The following is a 22,220-nucleotide window of genomic DNA, read 5'->3' as shown; positions in this document are numbered from 1 at the left end:
GAAGAGGCAAGTCTCCACAGAAATATATAATTAGAACAGAGCCAGGCTAGCAGGGAGAGCCTTCTGGCCAAAAATGGCAAAAGTGCGAAGTGTCCCAGCAGAGCCAGGCCAAGCCCACTGGTACAGTCACACACCACCCCTCCCCTCCCCCTAGCCAGCTCGCCCTCCTCCCCGCCGGGCTCCCAGAGCTATCACCGCCTCCTCCTGCCCCGAAGTCCGGTCCTCCCCTGCTGGCACTGGAATTCATCTCCCCACTTGAGAATTTTTCCTGAGGCTGAAGCATCTGAAGTTGATCAGCAAACACTGGCCTCTCAGAGTTGAGAAATTTGTGAGGAAGCTGTACTCCCCCACTCTCCAGAGGCAGCCAGAGCTGCCACATATGCCAGATAAGCTGCAGGCAGGATGATCAAAACCAGGTTGTATGGACATCACCCTCGGAGAAAACTTGGGGCCGGGGGAGGAGCCAATGCAGGAAGGACCGGCCACACAAACACCCCAGAGCTGTGGTGTGGGCGGAATTCTGCCAGGGCTTCCACAGGGGCGGCTGAGGGCTGAGGGATGTGGCCAAGGAACGGTTCTCCAGCCTGAGGAGCCCCACATCAAGGCTGGTTGTGGTGGTCAAGAGACTAAGGGATTCAGGCTGGAATCTCTTTTGAGAAGGTTCCTGGTTCATTAGCCCAGATGTTTACACTCCTTCAGAACGCAAACCACGTTTCTTCCATCTCTGGAACATTCCCAGGGTGCCCTGCACACAGTCAAATTGGTCAGAGGAAAGAAGCAGGAGTAGGAGGGGCCCTTGGGCAGGCTGGCAAGTACACAGCAGTGCAAAGAAAAGGTATTTCTGGGGTGAAGGGGTAAAGGAGGCTTGTAAGTGCTTCGCAAAAAAAAGAAAAAAAAAAAGGCTCTAACTTCTAACATCACCCATAAAATGCAGCTCAGGTCCAGCTGTGTGGAACCTTTGTCCAGAAGGGAGCTCTTCTGATCTATATCCAAAGACTCTTCAAATAGGCCCAATGCCTGCCCCGCCCCCCCCGAAGTGGCTGAGACTCACAGTGAACTCAAGGGCCCTTGCCTAACCTGGCATCAGCTTCACTGTAGTACTCTCTGGCCACGATGTCTTCAAACAGCTCCCCGCCAGTCACACTGCAACCAACAGACAGAGAGCGTCAGAGGAGGCAGGTCAGGGGGCCAACCCCAGCATCCAGCAGGCAACAGGTTACACCACGGAATAGCTTTTAAGGAAATCCCAACTCCACATGCATTCCTTCCAAGAGCCCAGAAAGTGTTTGATCCTTCAATGACATGGGGCTTCTCCTTGGGGTAACACGGGCCCTCCCTTCCTCCTGCACATGTCTCTGCCTATAACCCACAGATCAGCTAATACTCAGGCAAAGATGAATATACAGGGATCTAAGAGAAAATTGTCAACCTACTCAGAAAGTCATAGCTTTATTTGAGACCAATATGAATACTAAGATATGCAGCTGCCCAAGAAGGACAGACCTACTCCTAGAGCTGAAGAATAATGAGATCAACGATCCCGAAAATGCTGGAGAGGCATTTCCAGGAGGTGAAGAGCTACTTTTGAGATATTAAACCACAACCAAAGTGGAGGAGAGACCAAGTGGAGTCCAGCTTATGACTAATAAAAGCTACCTTTAATTTCCCAGAATTTTTAAGGTCATGCGAAGAGCTCTATTCTGTTTCTCCACAGAAGACAACACACCAAGAAACAAGAAAAAAAGCGTCTGCACGAGGTGTGCTGCTGAACAGAAATGCGAGCGCAATGCCCACAGGGGTCTCGAGCCCTGGGGCGACCGTGAGGGAGCAATGCAATCCCCTCCACAACCTGACCATTACCAGAGGAAGGTCAAAATCAAATCCTTTCCCTCGGGTAAAGGAGAGGGGCCTCGGCAGAAGCTGAAGACCTAGTCCAGGTCTTTCTCCAAGCCTTCATGGTGAGCCAGCTGGAGGGAAAGGCCCCCACACCCTCAGAAAGAGGCACTTACAGGTCAAACACGAGGTAGTGAAACCCTTCTTCAGAAATACTGTCATGGAGGCGCACTGCAAGAGAGGAGAGGGGGACAGAGATTAACAGAGAGAAACCTCGGAAACCTACTCCTCTCCTTCTCAGCAACCCCACCCCTGCCCCAGCCTGCCAGCCTCCCTGGACGGTCTTCTGACAGCAGTGAGAAGTGGCAATGTGCCCATCACCACCCCACCGCCAAGGCAAGGTGACATGGCCGCAGAGCAGAGAAACCACCAGACCCCGGGCCAGTACTCCGGCTGCCACTTCGGACTGCCTCAGACGGAGGCAAGAGAGAGAAGGTTTGTGGCTAAGAAATAAGACAAAACAGAGAAAAGCAGGAACCTTCCCAGAGGGGCTAGTCCCGGAGAAGGAGGTCCTGGGACCTGCTGTGTGATGGTGTAATTCGGGGCAAGAGTGGGGGTGCCTGAGGGAGGCTGACCATGGAGGGATAGAGGATGATAAGATGGGAGGGCCCGAGAGCCCTTCCACAGGAATAGATGGCAAACAGGGAATTAAAGGGAGGAAGGAAGCTGGAAAGGTATCGTCCAGCAGGAAGGCGTGGGGAGTGAGGCTAATAGATGGTGAGGGTGGGAGGCAACATGCAGACTAGGCAATGACAACAATCACTGTTTATTCGGTGCTTCTTACATGCCAGGCCTGGGGTTAGGCTCTCTGCAGACACGACTTATTCTACAAGGATTTACTGAGTTCCTGCTGAGCATTAGACTCCATGCTAGATGGTGGGATTCAGGAAGGACACAGGGGGTGTCTCTGAGGAGTTCATTTTTATGGACGACCACCCCGAGAGGAGGAGTCCTCCCATTCTACAGATGAGGACAGTGGAGGCTCAGAGACATCGTATCTTACTGAAGGCCAAAGATGCAATAGGTCAAGATATCAGTCCAGCTCTTTCTGACCCCAAAGATGGGTCTACACCACTGCTCCCTCTAAGAAATGTGGTGAAGCCTGCACAGCCAGGCACCAGAACAATGGAACCTGGGAGAGAGACTAACCACGAGTGCAGCTGCAGCAGCAGCACGGACGGGTCCGGGAGGCCCCGGCACTGAGCAGACTGGGGCAGCTCACCAGCTGCAGGAAAACGCTGGCAAGCAGAATCCCTTCCCACTCCCCGCCTCCAGAGCTCCTGGGCAAAAAACCAACCTAACGTCTTCCGAGGTCTCCTCTTCAAGCTTCTGCCCACAAAGCCACCTCAGGCTTAAATACCAACCCCTGAGCACCATTCTCATGCAAACACAAGGCGATACTGTGGCAAGGCAGTCCCTGTCCCTTCCCTTACCTGAACTCTCCTGAAGGGGAACCTCTATTTGACCTTCACGCCAGATCTCGGCATTTTCAGGAGCACCTCACAGAGCACTTTAGGAATGGCCTGATACCAAACCAACCCGCAAAGTTCTCAGATACATGGGAGTCACCATGTTTCTTCCTTGGTAGACCCAGGCTGCCAACCGCCCCACACAACAGGTTCCATTTCTGGTGTCAGACTGTTTCCTCAGGACTGGGGTGCCTTCCTGCAGCCTCTCCCACCACAGCAAGATCACAGAAGACAGGCCCTTGGCCATTCCTGCAGCTCTGTGGTTCTCAGCCAACAAAAATGAGGACTTGGGCCTGACAGGGCTGGATGGAGGGCCTAGCGACTGTTGACGCTTCCTACTGCCTGCTTTATTTAATCTGATCTGGTCACTCAACTCTGATCTGGTTGCCCCAAATTCCACCCCCCGCTGTGATTTATCAATGGCATCAAGGGCAGGGCGTACGTCAAAAGCCCTCCTCCTCCAACTGTTCTCTCCGATACTTGGGCGAGCAAGTTCATACTTCTCTAGGCCCCCAGATGACAGAAGGAAGCTACAGTCAAACCCATCCTTCCCTCCCCCCCAATCAACCCAGGCATGCTCAAGTGAGCTTCCTCACAGCCTGCCAGCCCCCTCCTCACGTGTGCTTCTCTCGTCTAAGTCGGAGTTACACACGGGAGTCCTGTTGCAGCTGCTGCTCCCTTGCTTCCAAAAGGACTTTCCATTTAATTAAAAATTTGCTATTAAAAAGCATTAAAGTGTGTAATACAAATAATCCCCTGGAAATCAGCTGTCCCAGAAGCTAAAGACCAGCTTCATTAGGGAGGTGACTAACAGTAGCAGGACGGCAAGCTAACAGTACAGCAGCTACGATGCTAACAACCACTCCCAGGGCAGTCCTGCCCCATGGTGGCCCTGCCTCTCCCTGCCCCCAGCCCCCAGGTCTGCCCCCCTCATCCTGCACAGTGGGGCTGATAGTGCTGCAAAAAGTCCAGGTGCCCAGGCCTATGCCGAGGCATGGGCATGTGCCCTTCTCCAGGAAGGCCACACACGGAGCTCAGGTGGGAGGAAGCAGGGCAGGGGAATCAGAAGAGAAGAGCAGCAGCAGCAGGTTAATCCTTCTAGGACACCCAGCCCAGAGAATGGCTTTGATGTGTGCCCCGGAGCAAGGTACCACTGAGACAAGAAGGGACAGGTGCAAAAGGCCTCATAGCTGAACAAGATACTATCTTTTTTTTTTTTTTTCCATTTGTAAAGAAAATTAAGAGAACTGAGAACAAGAGAAAAAACTTGACTGTGCCACTCTAAGTGCCTACCCAGCAGCATCTTGATAATAACAACCCAAGTGATCACTACCATTTAGTTGTTTCTAGGTGCTAGACATTGTGCCAAGTGCTTTACCTACATTATGTTTCTAAGCTCTCACATTACCTGTGTTACCCCCATCTGACAGGAGAGAAGACTGAGGTCCCGAAAGGAACTCATCCCAGGTCATCCCATGTGGCAGAACTGAGACTTGAAGTCAAAACAAGCTAACATCAAGATCCTTAACACTGTGGAATTGCCTGCAAGGGAGTCCCTTTCTCTGTCCTCTTGGGTAGAGGAACTCCAACCTGTCCCCACTAGCTCTGGCCGCTCTGATCTGCTCGACAGTGTCCATGAGGTGCCTTTCTGGAAGCAGGCATGGCTGCACATGCCACGGACTCGGCTGTGAGGAAGAGAAACCTGGCCCTGCTGCCACGGAGCTTCCGGGTCAATGGGGAAGACAGGCGTGAAACCAGCACTTACACAAAGATGTCGCTACGCCCTACTGCGGAAAAGGCTACAAAGTAGAAGTAAAGGATGCTATGGAGGTGTGGAAAAAAAAATAATCTGACACCCAGTCCATTCCACAGTGATTAGATAGCTTGAAGGCCAAGGAGGACCAGACCAACTCCTCAGACAGAAAGACCTGGAAAAGGATTAAAAAGCATCTATCGCGCTTCAGCAATAAAACTAGCTATTTTTCTTTAAAAACTGTGGAGAGGAAAATGGTCCAAACACCTAAATACCTTAACTTAACGTTTCATACCTTCAAGGACTAACAACACCATAACCCAAATGCTGTGGCTATTTCCGGTTCTAGAAACCACCCAGCAATATGCCACATTTTAACTAGCAAATCTTGGCTCAAAAAGCTCTGAGAAAGTGTCAGTGTTAAAAGTGTCTGCAGCAAGAGCACAGTGGAAAGGAGGTCCTGCTTTCCGGGGGACTGGTGGGGGACCGAGGCTGCCCCCCAGGAGCAGGTGGGCAGGACTGCCTGAGGCACAGATCTAGGAGGGCCTGGTCAGGGCTCAAGGTGGTCTTCTTCATCCTTGCCCCTGCTTTTGCTCCACTTCCTGTTAGCTGAATGGGCTCTAGGTCCGAGGTAAATGGCAGCCTGGCGTAAATACCCTGTGAACTGAGCTGGGGCGCTGAGGATTTAGGGAAGGGCCCTTCCAGGAGCTGCGTCCTGCTTTTCATCGCCTCCGTTCTTTCGAAGCCGAGGCTTCCTTTGCCCGCTGAACCCTCAAACTCGACAAAGAGGCTAAATATTCTGAGGGAGGTCAGAGCTACAGACCGGCCAATCCCACATGCAAACCTGGACAACAGGACGGCAAAGCCACAGACCCTGCTTCCCCACACACGGCCCGCACACCAGCAGCGGGAGCCTGCCCTGGAGACCACACTCCGGAGGCCGCTCAGGTCCTCCCCAGACCTACGGAATCAGAACCGGAGCTTCACACGATCCCTTGGTGATGTCTGAGCTCATGAAAGTCTCAGGAGTGCTGCTCTAAATCATCACGCCAGACTGGGATTGAACCTGCTGGGGCAACTCAGCACGAAGAAGACAGGGTCTATTCATTAGAGGAATTTAAAGCAGGGAGGCGAGCAGATCACAGGCAGAACACGCTCCATCCAGACTGGAGACAGGAGGACTGCCGGCTCCTCCTCTCCACTCCACACCTCTGGCCACCCTCCCCAAGTTGTTTGAGGTTCTGCAGCACGCCTCCTAACCGACAAGCTTTGTTTTTTTTCCCATCAATAAACTATTTTTTTGGAGCAGTTTAGGGTTCACAGCAAAACTGAATAGGAAGTCCGAAAAACATCCACATACCACTTGCCCCCCAACCCACGCACGGCCTCCTTACCACCGGCACCCCCACCAGACCAGCACGTTTGTTACAATCAATGAACCTACACTACGTATTGCTGTCACCCAGACTCTGCAGTTTACATGAGCGTTTGCTCTTCCAGCAGCTTTTTAACTTCTGGGATAGAATATCGATTAGGGAAGAAAACTGGGGATGCCTGGCTCCTCGCACCAAATATCCTCCTGAGTTCAAGTGCCGCTGAATCTGACTGTAGCCAGAAGGGGACCGTGTGCTCTCTGTTCTAAGCTTCCTCAGCTCTGTACCCCTTGTGGGCTGGTCCACTTGTATCCCTGCAGGATGGAGTTAAAGAGGCTGGTGCCAAAAGGGCCACAGCTCTGAGGGACAGGGCAGCGAAGAGAGTGGAAGAATAGTGAATTAGGGCACAGAACGGCCTCCTCTCTGCCACAAGCCCGATTGGGAGCCATAGCAACCTCAGCCTCCCGGATCCAGCGCCCCACCACATCTCCAGGAGCCCCGATTCCCACCGGAAGCCATAGAGCCTGGCCGGCCAGCTCTCCCAGGACACAGTCCTGACTCCCCCTTTGCTCTCACTGCTCTTGACCCCAGAATAAGGCCTCAGACCGACATCCCTCAGGATCTGGGAGCAGCTGTGAAATGAAGCACAGCTCTAGGCAATCAGATGCTGATGGATGGAGTGTGCCTGGCCTGGCCTGGCTTGGATCTCTCGGGTACCCTAACAGGGCAGATGGCTGGGGTAGACGGTCCCCCAACGGCTAGGTCCCTGGGTCCAGCGGGGGGCACATGATAAAAAGGAAAAAGGTACCAAACCAAGTGAGGTCTAAAAGGTCAAAAGTATGTATTTAATTTCTAGAAAGGCATAGTAAGAAGGGTACGACTGTTTTCGCCTAGAATCCCATTTTTGTCCTTCCCGGTCACTTCTCCACCGTCTTCACCTTACCCCAATCCTTCTAGGGATGCCTCTAGTCACCCATATGTTCCTTCTTCCTGTTCTGAAACTTCCAGGTTAGAGGTCACAAGCTCAAAAGCCTCCAGGTAGGCAGTGCAAACATGAGGTAACGGGGAGTTAGCAAAGGGCGGTTGGCCGGCAGACTATGGGGACAGCCGCTGCCCAGCCTGAGCTGATTATGGCGGCATATAGAGGCAGGCTCAGCAGAGCCCTGATGTCTGATTCGCAAGACTGGGAAACAGAATTTTTTTCCCCAAAATGCGAAATCTCATTTTTAAATACTGGCAAATAATAAAATATCTTTAGACCGCTGAGCCGACCAAACAAAACACACCCAAATTTGCGACTGCTGCTCTAGGCGTTCCTCTCATTGTCTCTCTCCTAGCGAAGGTGACACGTTGGTCCCCATCGTGCTATTTGCAGGTGAGCGTCTGACTTCGGAGCTCACCCAGGGAGCTCCAGTAGTTCTCAGCCTGGGGCCCGTCGGCTGAGCGGTGTTGGCTCAGTGGGACACACCGCACCAGCAGAGCTGAGCCCTGGCTATGCCAGTCTGCTTCGGGTGTAATCCAAGCTGCTACCTGCGATCTGTAAAGCCCTGCATGGTTGGCATTCTGGTACCTCAGAGCTGCTCCTCTCCCCTTGGGCTGGAGTATGACCTCGGCTCTCCCACGTAAGAGCTCATGTTAAGCTTCCCAGCCTGAGGTCTGGGAGACCAGAGGCTGGGCAGCTCCGGAGGAAGCATGGAGCTTCAGCAAGTCACCTCCCAGCCCTGGCCTCCAGCAGAGCAGAGCAGGCGGCCTCCGGGGCACTGTGGGATCCCCGATATTTAGGCCATGCCTGAGGAGCAAGGAACACGTGTTGTTCTTTGTGATGACTCAGGGCTTTCAGGGAGAAACCTAGGAGATGCTCCCTGCCCTGCCTCAAGTCAAGACTGGGGTTTCTGCTCAGACACTGCAGCCAGCCCGGTTTCTGTCCCCACTGCAAGAAGCACCAAATCAGGGCCAACGCTTTTGGCAAAGACTATTTCAGCTGAACAATGTAAAACTGAGCCGGAGTGGGTTGTGGCAGGCAAACCTCCTCAGGCTTTAGAACAACCAACAATGTGCTCTTGTCCCCCAAGTCAGGGTGGGAGCAGGGAGAAATCCTCTTAATTTTTCCTCCTTCCCCATGAGAGTGGCTCCTGCCATCCCTTCTCCAGAGAAGCCAGGCGGGTGGGCAGCTTGCTTTCCTGGCTCTGTGGAATACAAACGGGAGCACCATGGAAACCCCCAGAGTGTGCACGACACCGTAACAGGAACAAAACTCTTTCAAGTCCAGAAACAAAATCCGGACCCTTTTATGATGGCTGTGGAAGGCCCCTGGTGAGAGACGCTGGCAGGCTACTAGCCCGGAGCCTCACACGCTGTGGACCCTGGACCTCAGCCCAAAGACGGAAGGAGAAGGGGAAGAAAGGGAGTCTGAAACCTATTCCAGCACCTCCCATCCTGAATGGCACTGGAGGGATGGAGACCCTCAGGTGTCTAGAGCAGAAGGCTCCAGAATTCTGAGCAAGACACAACTGCTATCCCACTTGGACAAAAAAAAGTTATACCAGGCCAAGGTCCAGGGTCAGAACTGGTTTCAGACACCAAAGCAGTGGATCTCTGTTCTCCCTACCTTCTACCAGATGCCCAAGAAATACCCCAAGCAAAGGTGCTTACCAATGTTTGGATGTTTCAAAAGTCGGCATATCCGGGCCTCACGTTCTAGTTTCTGGTGATCTAAAAGCAGAAGAGAGAAGACAAAACCCATCAGCCATCTGTTCTATTTGTGGCCACCTGGCTATTCATAGTCCTTCAGTTATTAGGCACCAACTATGCACTTTTTACTAATTTGCCAAATTAATGGAGCAAGTCACGGCAATCCCAGATACAGGTATTATGACTTTTTTCAAATGAGGAAATGCCCTAGGAAAGTCCCTCAAGTTAGTGAGAGGCAGAGTCAGAACTTGAATCCAGGTCTTCCACTTAACTCCGGTACCCTTTTCACTACAGCAGGGATTTCACTGGGCCAGGGCGTCCAGAATCTCTTTCTTGATAGAGGTGCTACTAATAACCAAATTTTACTGAGCACCCACTACATGACCAGGCACTGTGCTAGGAATTGTGCAAATATCCTCTGACTTGGTCTTCAGAGTATCCCTGAAACATAATGAGGCTGACAACCAAGATAATGATGAGGATGATGATGATTTGACAAAATGATAAGCAGAGCTAACATTTCTTGAGAGCTTACTTCTATACCAGGGAAAAACATCTTTTAATTTATTCTCGTAACCACTCTACGAGGCTGGTGCTATTATGCTGCCCACTTTACAGTCATCCTGCTTCTCCCCAGGATCCTGCTGGCCACAGCCTGCTGTTAGTGCTCCCCTCTTGGCACTCAGGCACGGGGGTTACTCTGTTCTGGTGAAAGGACCAGAATCCAGGAGTCCCCCAGTGCAAACAAGCTGCCTTGGTCAATTCTTTCCACAGGAAGGCAGAGCTCCAGGAAGCAGAGAGAGGACACCACTACCCAAAGCAGCGCGGCCTAGCAGCCCTTCCCCTTCTAGCTGATGGAATCCTGCCCAACAGTCCCCTCCTTCACAAAGTCTTCTCTGTTCCGGCCAGCAGGTGTGACCTCTCCTCACTCTGAGCATCCCCCCATCCTCCACCACATGTCTTCGAATTGTCACATCATACAATATGTCCAGTATCTTTTGGTCACAAGCTCTTCAAAGGGTGGGACCTTTCTGAGTGCTGCTTCCTAAAGGTCTTGCCACAACAGGGGCTTTGTATCGGTCTATCAATAACACCAATCGTACTAACAAGCGTTGTTTACTGAGGATTCACTACACGCCAGGCAGAAGCATGGGTGATCTTACTTGATCATCCTCACCGAGACCCTGTGAAGTAAAGGATCCGATGAACTCCATTACACGGCAAATGAGGAAACTGAGGCTTAACAAGTTGAAGTGACCCATCCAAGGTCCCAGGCAGTGGATGCAGGCAGTCTGAGCCTGGAGCCCTTTCTCCATCACTGTGCTAGGATGACAGGACAGAGTGAGAGCAACTGGTAATGACTCTGGGTTTGGGGAGGCATTTCTCCAGGTCTAGGCAAGTGCCTTCATATCCACACCTGCCAGGCACTTCCGGCCTCCCGTGGTAGGGGTTCTTTCCACCCTACCTCCAGCTCAACAGCAAAGAGCCTCTGCAGAGCTCCCCATGACCCCCACAACCATCCTACCAGGTAGGCGCCATGACGGTCACCATTTCACACATAAGAAAACTGAAGCCCACAGAAGTTAAATAACTCGCTTGAGGCCCTACAGGGAATGCAAGAACTGGGATTCAAACCCAGGCCTGGCAAAATAATGTAGTCTGAGATAATGCAGGGATTACAGGCCAAAAGGAATTCATACTTGTTGTTTCAGCAGTAACCCCCAGTTTTGTCCTAAACTTTCCCTCTAGCAATAGCTCTGCTTTGTGGAAGAAGGAGGTGGGGACAGGCGGAGATTAGTTCCTGCTGCCCAGCTAATCCGTCCCAGCTGCCCAAAGATCTGGGTCAGGCCCTCCTTTCCATCCTCAGGTTTGGCATTACCACCAACCAGGATGCAGCCAGAGAACCACAGGTAGACGCCACATTCCCACACCACCTGGGATCCATCCTTCCTGGGGATCTTCAGACCCTGGGGTTGAGGAAGTAGGGCTAACACTGCCCAGTGGCAGAGGTTCTGCTTCTTCCAGATCTGGCTGGGAAGATGTCAAGGTTACCCACCTTCCTTCCAGCTCCTGGACCCGGGATGGAAGTACCAAGCTAGGGAGCCCCAAAGCTTCCACCCTCTGACCACTCACCTCGCCGCCCTCTGACCCAAAACTCTTGGGCTTAGCTGCCCAGGCAGTTGCAGGAGAACAGTATATTGCAATGCGGAGGTGGCTGCTGAGGGGAAGGCCTGGAAGATTAACGTTTATCTCCTCCCTTAAGTCTCTTACTGGCTAATGGTTGCAGGCCCATAAGAGCAACAGCACTAAAAATAAGGGTGCTCTGGCTTCACCAGTGACTCAGAGTTGGGAGAGGAGAGACACAGGCTCATACTTCTAGCTCCTCGAAGGAGCTGCCCAGTGCCCAGAGGGTCCTTGTCAGCCACTTATTTCAACCCTGTCTCCAAGGAGCCGAGTCCCCATGTCGTCTCTGAATCCCAGGCTGCTCCTGGTCTTGGCGCCGGTCCTTAGCATGTACTTCATCCATGAACACACAGTTTTGGAGTCAGACAGCCCCAGGGTGAGTCTGAGCATGTCTATGACAGGTGAGTTATTAAATCCATCTGACCCTCCTTCATTCTTCCAAAAAACACTGTTCTAAATGCTATGGCTACAGCACTGAACAAAACAAGATAAAAATCCCTGCCTTCATGGAGGTGATATTCCAGCGGGGCTGGGTTGGGGGAGGGACAGACGAGACGAAGGGGATGGGACATGAAATGTTGTGGCAAGCGCAATGTGGGAAAATAAAGCAGGGAAGAGGAATGGCACACATTTAAATAGGACGGTCATGGAAAGCTTCAGCAAGGAAATGACGTTTGATTGGGACCTGAAGGAGGTGACAAAAGGAGCCAGGCACATATCTTGGGAAAGAGTTTCCTCGCTTTGAAAACGGAGGCGGTGTTCTCTGCAGATTAAATGCGGTAATTGGGTAAATGCTCAGTGCAGTGCCTGGCACCCAGGGAGAATCTGAGCCGTGGCTATTGCCAGAGACACACAGTGAGTCGGACCGAGCCTCCCGCAGCCTGGGCGGCCAGAGTCCCCAGCACACCAGCAGAGCCTTCTGCCTTGGCTCGCTGCAGCCATCCCGAGTGGGGAGATATTCCTGCCTGTTTTGGTTGGGGCCCACCTTGGGGAAAGGTTAGCAACGGGGGCTTCTGGAGAGAGGACAGCTTAGAAGTGCCACTGCCTGCGGGATCCCTCCTCTTCCTCAGCCTCACGCTTGGTGGCTGTGGCATCCTGTCTTCCAGAAGCTCTGGTCAACGGGCCATGTGATTTCTGCCTACCATCCTCTCCTTGCGTCCTTATACTGTGCCCCAGGCTCCCTGCTGTCGTCTCCAGCCCCTTTCCCCCACATACCTCCTGTCCTGGAGTCCCCTCCAGGACTGGGCCATCTGGGGAAAAAAGCGGAGGGCTCCACCCCAGCAGCAGAGTGGTATTTCAGGAACAAATATGGTTTGTAGAGTATCTTTCCCAATGGCAAGGGCTGTCCCAGCTAAAGCACAGCATCACAGCCCCCAAAAGGGTGAAGCCACTGAACTGAGTCGTCAGTCCACAGTGGCCACGCCAGGGCTTGTCTGGGCATCCTGAGGGGATAACACACCAGCTGGTGCTTTTGTCCCAAAGATGGCCTTCTCCCTCAAGATACCCCTCTTTCCAAAGACCCCAGAGCTCGCTCTTCCTAGGCCTTCCAAGGCTGATCCTCTTCCCACCCACCTTTCAGCTGGGCTATTCCCCGCCCCCTCACGTGGCCCAGCCCCCCTTTCCTGTTTGACAAGAGCCACTTCCCGCTTTTGCACAGGGCCACTTCCTGCCCGCCTGTGTGCTACTGCCATGGAGAGACCCACCCCTGCCGACCTTCAGCCCAGCTCCAACCACATCTCTCTGCAAGGTTTTCCCCCTCAATAGCAGAGGTAGCAACAGGAGCAGAAAGCAGAAGTGGCCGTTATCAGGGACCTGCTCAGGCCTTCCCCAACAGCCCACCCAGCGTAGAGCCAGGCCCAAGAAACAAGCATCCCTGGAGGCCCTGCCTCTCTTGCCTTTGGCCACAGCACTTTGAGCCTTGGTCCAAGCCAAGTACCCATCACAGGAAGAGCGGCAAGGAGTGACCAGGTAGTTGGTACCAAGGGAGGCAGAAGAGGAAGCAGTGAGGAGATGGCATGTGGCAAAGGGGAAGCAGGGTTCTAGAACCACCTCTCCCCTAAATCCAAACCAGAAGCCTACTCCAGATGTACTTGCCTTCCCCCCAACAGGACAGGGGGCCAGGGAAGGCTGGCCATTGATCTCCATGGCCCTGCAGGGACATGACTGCTTTAGTGACATTTCTCTAAAACCATAAATGCCAGCACTAGCTTCACCTAAGAGCCTCCTGCCACCTAAACACAGCACCCTCTATGATGGAAAAGAACACACAGCCCTATGCCAGCTATGAGGACCCTCCCCAAGTTCCAATCCCAATGACACCTTGACTTTTCAAAGGGTATTTCAAGGGTCTGTGCCTGTGATCCCGATGAATGATGAGAAGATTCCTACAGCTTCCTATGGCCCAATTTCAGATGTTCCACGAGGAGCGTCTCCTCTTGCTGCCCTCCGGAGTGCCCTCCTCCTCCTTCCCAAGTGGCAGAGGCCTCCGTCTGGCCCCCGGGCCTTCACTCTCAGGAGAAGGAACAAGGGCACCATAGGGATTTGGTGGTGTAGTGCACATTTCCAGCTGCTTATAAACAGCCCCTGGCCTTGGGCATGGACCAGTGGGAATCCCAGGCCACCATCCCATTGACCTCATCCTGACACTGTGATGCCACATCCCTTCCTCTTTGAGTCTCACTCCAAAGGTGCAAAGAGTCTCCAATTAAGAGCAAAGTCCACCCACCATGTCCACCCCGGGGTCACGGCTTGGAATTCCTTCACACTCACACACCCGGGACCAGCCGTGTGCTGTGAGGACAGTGGGACGAGGCCCAAAACGAGCTCGCATGATCCCCTAAGGCTCTGTCTCTGAAGCTGGCATCCTCCCTTTCTCCTCAGTCCTCACTCAAGCAACTTTCACCAGGTGACACAGAGACCCAAGCCCCACTGTGGCCTCTGTCTCTTAAGAGAAGCTTTAACTAAGAAGGGAGAGGAGAGAGGCACTAAGAAGTGCCCCACAGTGAAAGTCTCCCAAACCAGCGTGGATGGAGAAAATCCCCGTGGGGTCACTTGCAAGCTCCAAGAAGGCAGCGTTCTGCCTCTAGACACTCTGGATTCTCTCCTGGCCAAAAGAGGGTCAGCAGCTTGGTTCTCCATGCCCACGGCCGGGATCTGGGTGCCTGCAGCCTTTGCCCACTGTTTTGGTGACATTTCCTTCATGGTAACCAGCCCCAAGTAAAACATCCCAGGAAGCAGCCCCTAAAAATAGCTCCTCCCAGGGCAGCAGCAAGCAGGGGGAGGGGATAGAGGGAGGAGAAAAGAGGGGAGCAGATGGGAAGCTGCTGCTGCTGTTGCTGATAGGACCCAGGAAGTAGAGATGGTTTTGGGGGGCAGGGGGTGAGGATGGAAATATCCCCATCACAGAGGGGTCTATACCCAGAGAGGTGGGTACAGATGAGAGCAGGGCCTCAGCCAGCAAAAGAGAGGAATTTGCTCCACCAGGCTTTAGCACTCTGGGCCTAGCTCGAGGTGTGGGGATAAGAGAGCAGCATGTATCACAGGAACAAAATGCCCAGAATCTGTGTTTTCAAGGGAGGAGCCACGGGATAGGTGAAGACCGTACTGCTGGAGGATGCCGGGGTCTGAGCACTGGCAAAATCACTGGCATACCTACAGCTCAAAGGAAACAGACCAATCTTTTGTGCCTTGGTTTCCCCACTGGCCCTGAGGCAGATCCTTCTGGCCATGGGCAGATGACAAAAGTCCTCTGCCGAGAGGCACTCAAGAGGTGCAAAGTGCCCATCTCTCCCTGTCATCACCCTTTTGGCACCCATGGGATCAGGGCCCTGTTGGCCTGCCAAGGCTGTCCAGAGAGCAAGCACAGAGCTGGGGGCAGGAGCCTGTCCTACCCACTCCTCCCCTTCCCTGTCTCCAGCCTCAGCAGAGAATGGGGTCAGCCACTCACCTCTAGGGTTTCAGCAGAGCCTCGAAGCTTAGAGCACAGCTTCTGACAAGAGACCAGGGCAAGCAGCCAGGAGAGAGCAAGGATGGGGCCACCTTCCAACCGCCATCCCCACTCCATGAGGCCAGTACCCAAAGTCGCTCTGGGAAGGTGGGTGGAATGGCAGGGTGACAGGCCAGTGTTGTACGAACTAAGTCACATCGCTCACAGTGTGACTGAATGACAAGACCAACCCAGCAGAAGCCTCTGGCACAGAGAAGGGGCCTTCAGGCTGCTTTCTCATCCTCTTAGGGGGATAAGTCAGTGGAAGCTCAGTCATTTATATACAGGATGCCCATTTCTCTGTCAACAGAAACTGACTGGCCTGTTATCCTCAGGAGGAAAACACAGCTTTGCATACAGCCTCCTTAAATGCTTCCTCAAGTAGCAGAGTCCCAGCGTTCCAGCGCTCCGCAGATTGCTCTCCCCCCCCCCCCCACCGCCACCCCAGCCCTGCACTGCTTCACCCTCCCCTCCCAGCCTCCCCTCGCTTCACCCAGATCCTTAACAGGAAAGTCTCACTTGGAGATACCACAGGGGACACAAATGTCATGGGGGCTACTCAGGCCAGCACTAAGGGGGTGGGGACTTACAGCTGGCACCACCTAGGGGGATCTGATTTCAGTCCCCAGGGCCAGCTGGACCCAGAAAGGGACAGCCTTTGCCCTTCTGGCGGCCAACATGCCACAACCTTAGCCACTCAGCCTGCTATAGCCTTGGACACAGGCTGACACCCCAGTCTGGGGGCTCAGAAGAAGGCCCCTAATCTCAGAAAAACCCATGGGCACAGATGGCCACATACTGGCAGAGATGCCACCTGGAGAAGGCTGGGCCAAGGTTTGTTTGGGAAATCTCAGAGAACATGACAAGAGTGACTGGTGGTGCGTTTGCTGATTTCAGACGGCATTTCCTAAAGCGTGGCTGGGGGACCCCGTGTATGAAATTCACTAGGGCCCTTGTTTAAAGTGTAGATTCTGGGGTCCAACCCCAGGCCCCTGTGGATAGAACCCAGGAATCTGTATTTTTTAACCAGTACTCAGGTGATACTTATGCACACTAAAATTGAAAATCGCTGCTGAGAGGAAGTCCCAACATTGCCCTATAAGGTCATTACTGACAGGGAGGAAAGAATCATAAGCTACACTGTGTTCCTACTTCTCCCACCCACCATATATGCCCCAAGCACAGGTCTTTAACCTCATGTGTCCTATCCAACAGCCATGTCACGCCTATGCCAGGTTCCACGGATCAGAAAGGGGGGAACCCAAGCCAGTACCAGGGTATAAGCATTCCTAAAACTCAACTCTGAGTTTCATGAGAGCCAAAGCCAAGAAGTAACCATGACTAGTTACATAGTGTTCTGAATCCATTCATTCAACATGTATAGGCTAGGTATGTGTCAGGTACTTGGCTGGGCACTGCCCACACCAAGGTAAAGAAACATATGGTCCCAACCCCTTACCTCCCTGGTCCGCAGGAAGAGGAAAGCTTTTGCTTACATTTAACCTCTACAGAAACTTCTTCACATGGCGTATACAGATTAAATAAATAAACACAGCAAGTGCTATAACAGATTTCAAAATACTGTTTCTGGTAGCACCTCTTAGTAAGGCCAAGTATCCACAGTAGTAACAGCAACTGGACTCCAGATAAACGGTCCAAATACAGAGGTTCCTTATGATGCTAACTGTTCCAAAGATAAACCCTAAGCTACGGAAGAAGAAAGGACCATTTGCCCTTCAACTATAGCAATATGGGGAAACGCTATGGATGTAAGCAAGAGAGCAGGATATAAAATGTTATGCTCCACGAGGTGAAAATCTATATGCATATGAATAAAGATAAGAAGGGAATCTGAAGATTTAAAAATAAAAAAAGACATAAGGGCTCAGGCTCCTTGGGGGGATGCTCTTAAATCTTAAAATAACGACTTATCATTGCCATCACCTGGCCCACTAGCTCCTGCATCCAAGCCTATTTTAAATGCCTCCTTCAGCCTAGTGGAGAGCTAAGCTTGGAACCACGGGCTCCCTTAAGAGGCCCAGCTCCACACCTATCACTGTTCCAAGCAGAGGGAGTGACGTTATATGACTTTCAGTGACTTTACATAGACAGGCCTGCAGACAGAAATGGTGCTCGATGCCCAACCACACGAACTCCCTCCCTTGTAACACAGCTACGAACGTGGGCCTCTGAGGCCACATCGACAAGAAACAATGGAGCCAAAGAAGGATTCCCACCCAGATCCAAACTCCCCGGTAAGACCTGGTGATGTCTTCCCATGCCTCCTGAGCACTTTGCCGAGGATGCCAAGGAGAAACAGCTTGATACCCTTCTCTTTCCCTTCGATTCGCAGCACAGAAAATCACAAACAAGAAAGAAAAAAAGGCAGAAAGACTCAGCAAACAGAGCAAGCCCCTTCAGACCCCCAAGGATGACTGGTAGGACCACCACGTTCCCAGACACAGAAATCCAACACCTGCGGAGCCCTAGACAGACAGACAACGAGGACTGAAACCCAGCCCCAGCTGCTGCACCTTTATAAAATATACAGCGTAAACTGAGAGGCTGCAGGGAAGCCATGGGCCCTCACTCCCTAACCCCGTGGGCAGCCTAGTGGGCACCCTGGCCCAACTCTCCAGGAGCTCACATCCCCTGGGCCCACACCTATGGCACAGCCCCCGGCTTGGTCCCTCCATCTCCAAGACAACACCCTCCCACTCTCCCACCTCCAAACAGTATTGGCACTGACAGATTCCTGACCCATCTTGTCGGCATCTGTGCCCGTCAGCCAGGACCAGGCCTCTGTCCCTAGGTTAACCTGGTACACAAGCCACACGACAGAGCCCCAGTTTTGGCATAAGCATCTTGAGAGAGGGGGAGTTGATGTCTGAAGCATATGATCTTACACAAGAATCCTTTCCTTGAGGGACCCAAAAAAAAAAAAAAAAAAAAAATCAAAGAGAAATCAAACCTCATCCAGTTTGGGCAGGGAAAGCATGCTGTCAGTTGGAAAAGACAAGACAAGGTTGAAAGGAGGTGAGGAAGGGAATAGGACATGATGACACAGGTCAGGGAAGTTCAGGTGGGTGGGGAAGGAGGACAGAACAAGAGCTGAGGGCAGGCAGCTCCACAAAGTCACCACGACAGTGAGCTTCACAATCCAGAGTGCAGCTCCCGGTGTTTCTCCCTCCCTCACCCCTGGGTCAGGGGACACTGGTGAAATGAGGAGGATCTCCCAAATCAGCACTGTGTCATTAACTGGAGACACCAGACACCAGCCCCACTTCTGCTGCACCAGGGCTCGGCTGTGTGGGCACAGGGAGGCGTCCACTCTTGAGCTGCGTCCCCGCCTGCGCCCTACACCCTTGGCCACAGGATGTCTGCCAAGGAGCCCAGCCCACTGTGTCATCCCCCTACCCCAGGAGAGGAGGGCATCTGACTGCCCACACATCTCTATGGCAACCGTCGCCTCCGACTCAAGGTACCCAGAGAGAAAGCAAACAAACAAATAAGTCAACTTTATAGCCAGTGTAGAGGAACAGGAAGAGATGGAGGCTGGGAGGGGGACAGCAAGACAAGCCCTGTTCGTGGGGAATGAAGAGAAGCCCTCTCAGCCAGGAGGCAGAGGCAGCCTTGCTAAACAGGTCCCAAAACAACTGGACACATGACAGGAGCCCACTGTCATCTCTGAGGAATTTAATAGCTTCTCTGATGCTTAGGGACGTCAACTACATCTCTTACCCGGAGTCGCCTGGGTCACTATAAGCCACAGCCCTCACCTTCCCCAGGGCATCGGTCCTGGCTCCTAATATATGTATGGCATCCTGTTGCCCCATACTAACTCCTTTCTCTGGGTCTAAAAACCTTTGTCCCTTGCTACACCCTGCGGCCCTCAATGACAACCCATCCACATACCTCTGTACTCCCCAGACCTGTCCACACACACACTGCTGGGTCTATACCTATCAGATGAGGCGAGTCTGGCAAGCACCCAATAGAAGGTTCAAGGAGTGTAGGTTCGAGGTGTGAAAGACAGGGCCTCACCCTCCTGGCCTCAGGTACTTGGGAGGATCTCCCAAATCAGCTCCAACGCCTGCGCCTTCACAATCCTTGGACCTGGAGGCAATGCTGCGCCCACCCCGGCCAGGCCACTGAGATTTCCAGACCATGAAGCATCACCCTCCACCCAGGACAGGCAGTATCTGTTGTTGCACCACCAACTTTGTAATTTGATCAAAAAAGCAATCAAGTTCATCTGGCAGGATTTGTTCCCGAGAAGCCCTCGCCAGTAGCAGCCTCCCCTGATGTTTACAGATTGCCTTCCCTTGGGAGTCTGTTCTGCCGCCTGGTGGGCAGGGGGAGGCTGGATTTGTCAGAGCTGTTCACTTACTGCATTTCCATCCTAAGTCACCCCTGGGGCACGGGGACAAGGACAGGCCTGGAGGGGCTGCCCACTGCCCCCAACACAGAGACTCCAAATTAAGAGCTCTCCATTCCATGCTACCACCATTCCCCATATCTCCGCCTCCCTTAAAAACCAAACTCCCTGGAGCCTTCAGGTACCATTCCTCCCTGTCGCTACCTACATGCCTTACATCTTTCTCATTCATTTCTACCTGAGCACTTCTGGTTCCCCATGTCACTCCGTGTCTGGTTTCCAAGTCAACCAACCCTGAAATTCCACTTCTTCTGCAGGTGCTAAAATACACAACTCCCAATTCCTGGAGCATCTTCAGAGCTACAGCCCTAGGAGGCAGCCTACGGAGACCCAGATGGGGGAACACTCACCCCGGGCAGACAACTTCTTGGTATTGATGATTTTTGCTGCATACTCTTGCGTGGAGGTTTTCTTCACACACCTGCGGACCACAGAGAAAGCACCCCTGGAGGGAGAAGGGGGAAAAAACTGGGACACGGAGCAGAGCAGAGTGACACAGACACACTTCGGGTCTGAGAACAGTGATGCTCCCATCACCAGCCCCTTAGTCACAATCATACACACCAGCGTTGTGACCATCACCCTCTAATGTGGGGCAGAAGGATGTGGCCACTGTGTGACACTGAACGGATGTGGGTGGAGGACCACCCCATCCCACCCCCATGTCTAGTTGCTGGACAAAGCAACAGCCCCAACCTCAGGCTGTACATCAGGAGCTGGTGGGCAATGTTTAAAACACACACCTGCTGCATCTCAGGGACAGCCCTGCAGTCCCGGCCAAGAGAACCAGGAGAAGGGACAGAGACCCTGCTCTTTTCTCAGCAGGAATAGTTGAGGGTAGGGGAAGAAGAGATTAGGAAGAGGGTATGATTCCAAGAGGAAAATCTCCCTCAGTCACGGGGGTAGGTGAGGAAAGTGAGGCTCAAACCCCCCACCCCCCAGGACCGGCTTCATCCCACTGCATCCCTGGCTCAACTGACAGCAGGGAAACAGAGGATCCAATTGTGGGTCTCAGACATCAATAGCTCCCCTACCCCATGATTTTCCCCATTACTTCCCCCCCAAATGGGAGCTCGCACTCTCTAGCTATGGAAACGTCTAGGGGGGCGGGCAGGGCGGGGGCTGCAGTGGCCGGGCTCGGCGCCGCTGGTGGGGGTGGGGGGGGGGCCGGGGCTGCTGCGGCGGCCAGCTCAGTGCAGAGGGGAGGGGGATGCTGCGGATGCGGCGCGCGGCTCCCGGGACCACTGCAGGGATAGGGGGAGGGGACAAGGGGGTGCTGCAGCACTGCCCAGCAGCGGGGCTGGGATCCTGGAAGCATCACTAGCGGGGGGCGGGGCCGGACATCCAACATCCCCCCGCACTCGGGCACCGCAGCGGGGTTGGAGCTGCAGGGCCGGGGAAGGTCTAGAGTGCCAGGCGCATGGGACATGGGACAGGGTGCTGAGTGAGCTCCCAAGCAGGGTGAGGAGGGGGCGCGGCGAGCAGGCGGGGTCAGAATGTGGGGCGCCTGAAGGGTGAGGGAGGGGCGGGGCTGGAGGGCGCCCAGGAGCGGTCCCGGGGCTGCAGTCCCCGCGGCAGCGCGGTGTGCAGCAGCCCGGGCAGCTGCTGCAGGGAGCGGAGGGGGCTGCGGGGCAGGGAGCTTGGGGCGAGGGGGCCCCGGAGGCGGCGGGCGGGAAAGGCTGGGGGTGGGGCGGGCCGAGGGGGCGCTGCAGCGGCCGGTGCAGGGCCGGGGGGCGGGGCGAGGAGCCGCATAGCGCCCGGGCGGCGGGGACAGGGTGTGGGGCCGCGGCTGGCGGCGGGCGGGCCGTACTTGCCGAGCTCCTCGAAGAGCTGATAGTCGTCGGTGAAGCGGGTGCAGGTGGCTGTGGTGGCCATGCTGGCGGGCGGGCGGACGCGGCGGTGTAGCCCGCGCCGACGTCGGTGCACAGTCACCGCCGCCCGGCCGAGGGAGCAAGAGGAGGAGACGGGGCTGAGCCCGGCAGCACCGCGAGACTTTACCGGGGAGAGCGAGGGAGGGAGGGACACCCCCGCGCCCGCCCGCCTGCCCCGCCCCCAGCCCCGCCGGCCCCCCGCCCGGCCCCCGGACCGCCCCCGGGGAGGGGCCTCCTGCCGCCGGCTCCGCCCCGCCCCGGGAGCCGCCCCGGCTCGGCAGCGAGCATAGGGGAGCCGGGAGGGAGGGGGGTGGTCCCAGCCCCGGGCCACCCGAAGGTTGCTGAAAGCCTCACGACCTGTGGGGTTTGTCCCAGGGCAGACCCTGCAAAGGGCTGGGGATGTGCGTGCTATGTGTGTGTGTTGGGAGTGTGTAGGGGTCTGGACCACCGAGTTTTCTAGCCGTCTTTAGACCCCAGCCCGGCTCACAGGATGTGGTGAGAGGGCCAAGGTCAAAAAGTCCGCTGTCAGACTGCACGCGCGGGAGGCGCCCCCAGCCTGTGCA

The 22,220-nt window shown here is 54.2% G+C and overlaps 1 protein-coding gene across 40 annotated transcripts in view; it reads right to left on the bottom strand.

The window, feature by feature from the left end:
* Positions 1 to 21,802, bottom strand: part of CAMK2G (calcium/calmodulin dependent protein kinase II gamma) — a 53,848-nt gene extending 32,046 nt beyond the window's left edge. For 13 of the 40 annotated variants that reach the window (XM_032839945.1, XM_032839906.1, XM_032840016.1 and 10 more), the window contains exons 1-5: positions 21,597 to 21,796; positions 20,137 to 20,231; positions 9,141 to 9,200; positions 2,010 to 2,064; positions 1,078 to 1,143 (exon numbers count right to left, since the gene is read on the bottom strand). In XM_032839945.1, the coding sequence (XP_032695836.1) occupies positions 1,078 to 1,143; positions 2,010 to 2,064; positions 9,141 to 9,200; positions 20,137 to 20,231; positions 21,597 to 21,661 (341 nt within the window). In that variant the 5' untranslated portion in view covers positions 21,662 to 21,796. Of the gene's footprint in view, positions 1 to 1,077; positions 1,144 to 2,009; positions 2,065 to 9,140; positions 9,201 to 20,136; positions 20,232 to 21,596 lie in introns of all 40 variants that reach the window. The other 27 variants (XM_032839863.1, XM_032839928.1, XM_032839897.1 and 24 more) reach the window with 9 other exon arrangements.
* Positions 21,803 to 22,220: the final 418 nt, after the last annotated feature.

This window comes from Lontra canadensis, unplaced genomic scaffold (genome assembly GCF_010015895.1).
Source record: "Lontra canadensis isolate GAN:19392208 unplaced genomic scaffold, GSC_riverotter_1.0 scaffold3, whole genome shotgun sequence".
In the NCBI taxonomy this organism is placed as follows: domain Eukaryota; kingdom Metazoa; phylum Chordata; class Mammalia; order Carnivora; family Mustelidae; genus Lontra; species Lontra canadensis.
The sequence above is the reverse complement of the archived record's forward strand: the minus strand, read 5'-3'. Positions and strand labels throughout refer to the sequence as shown.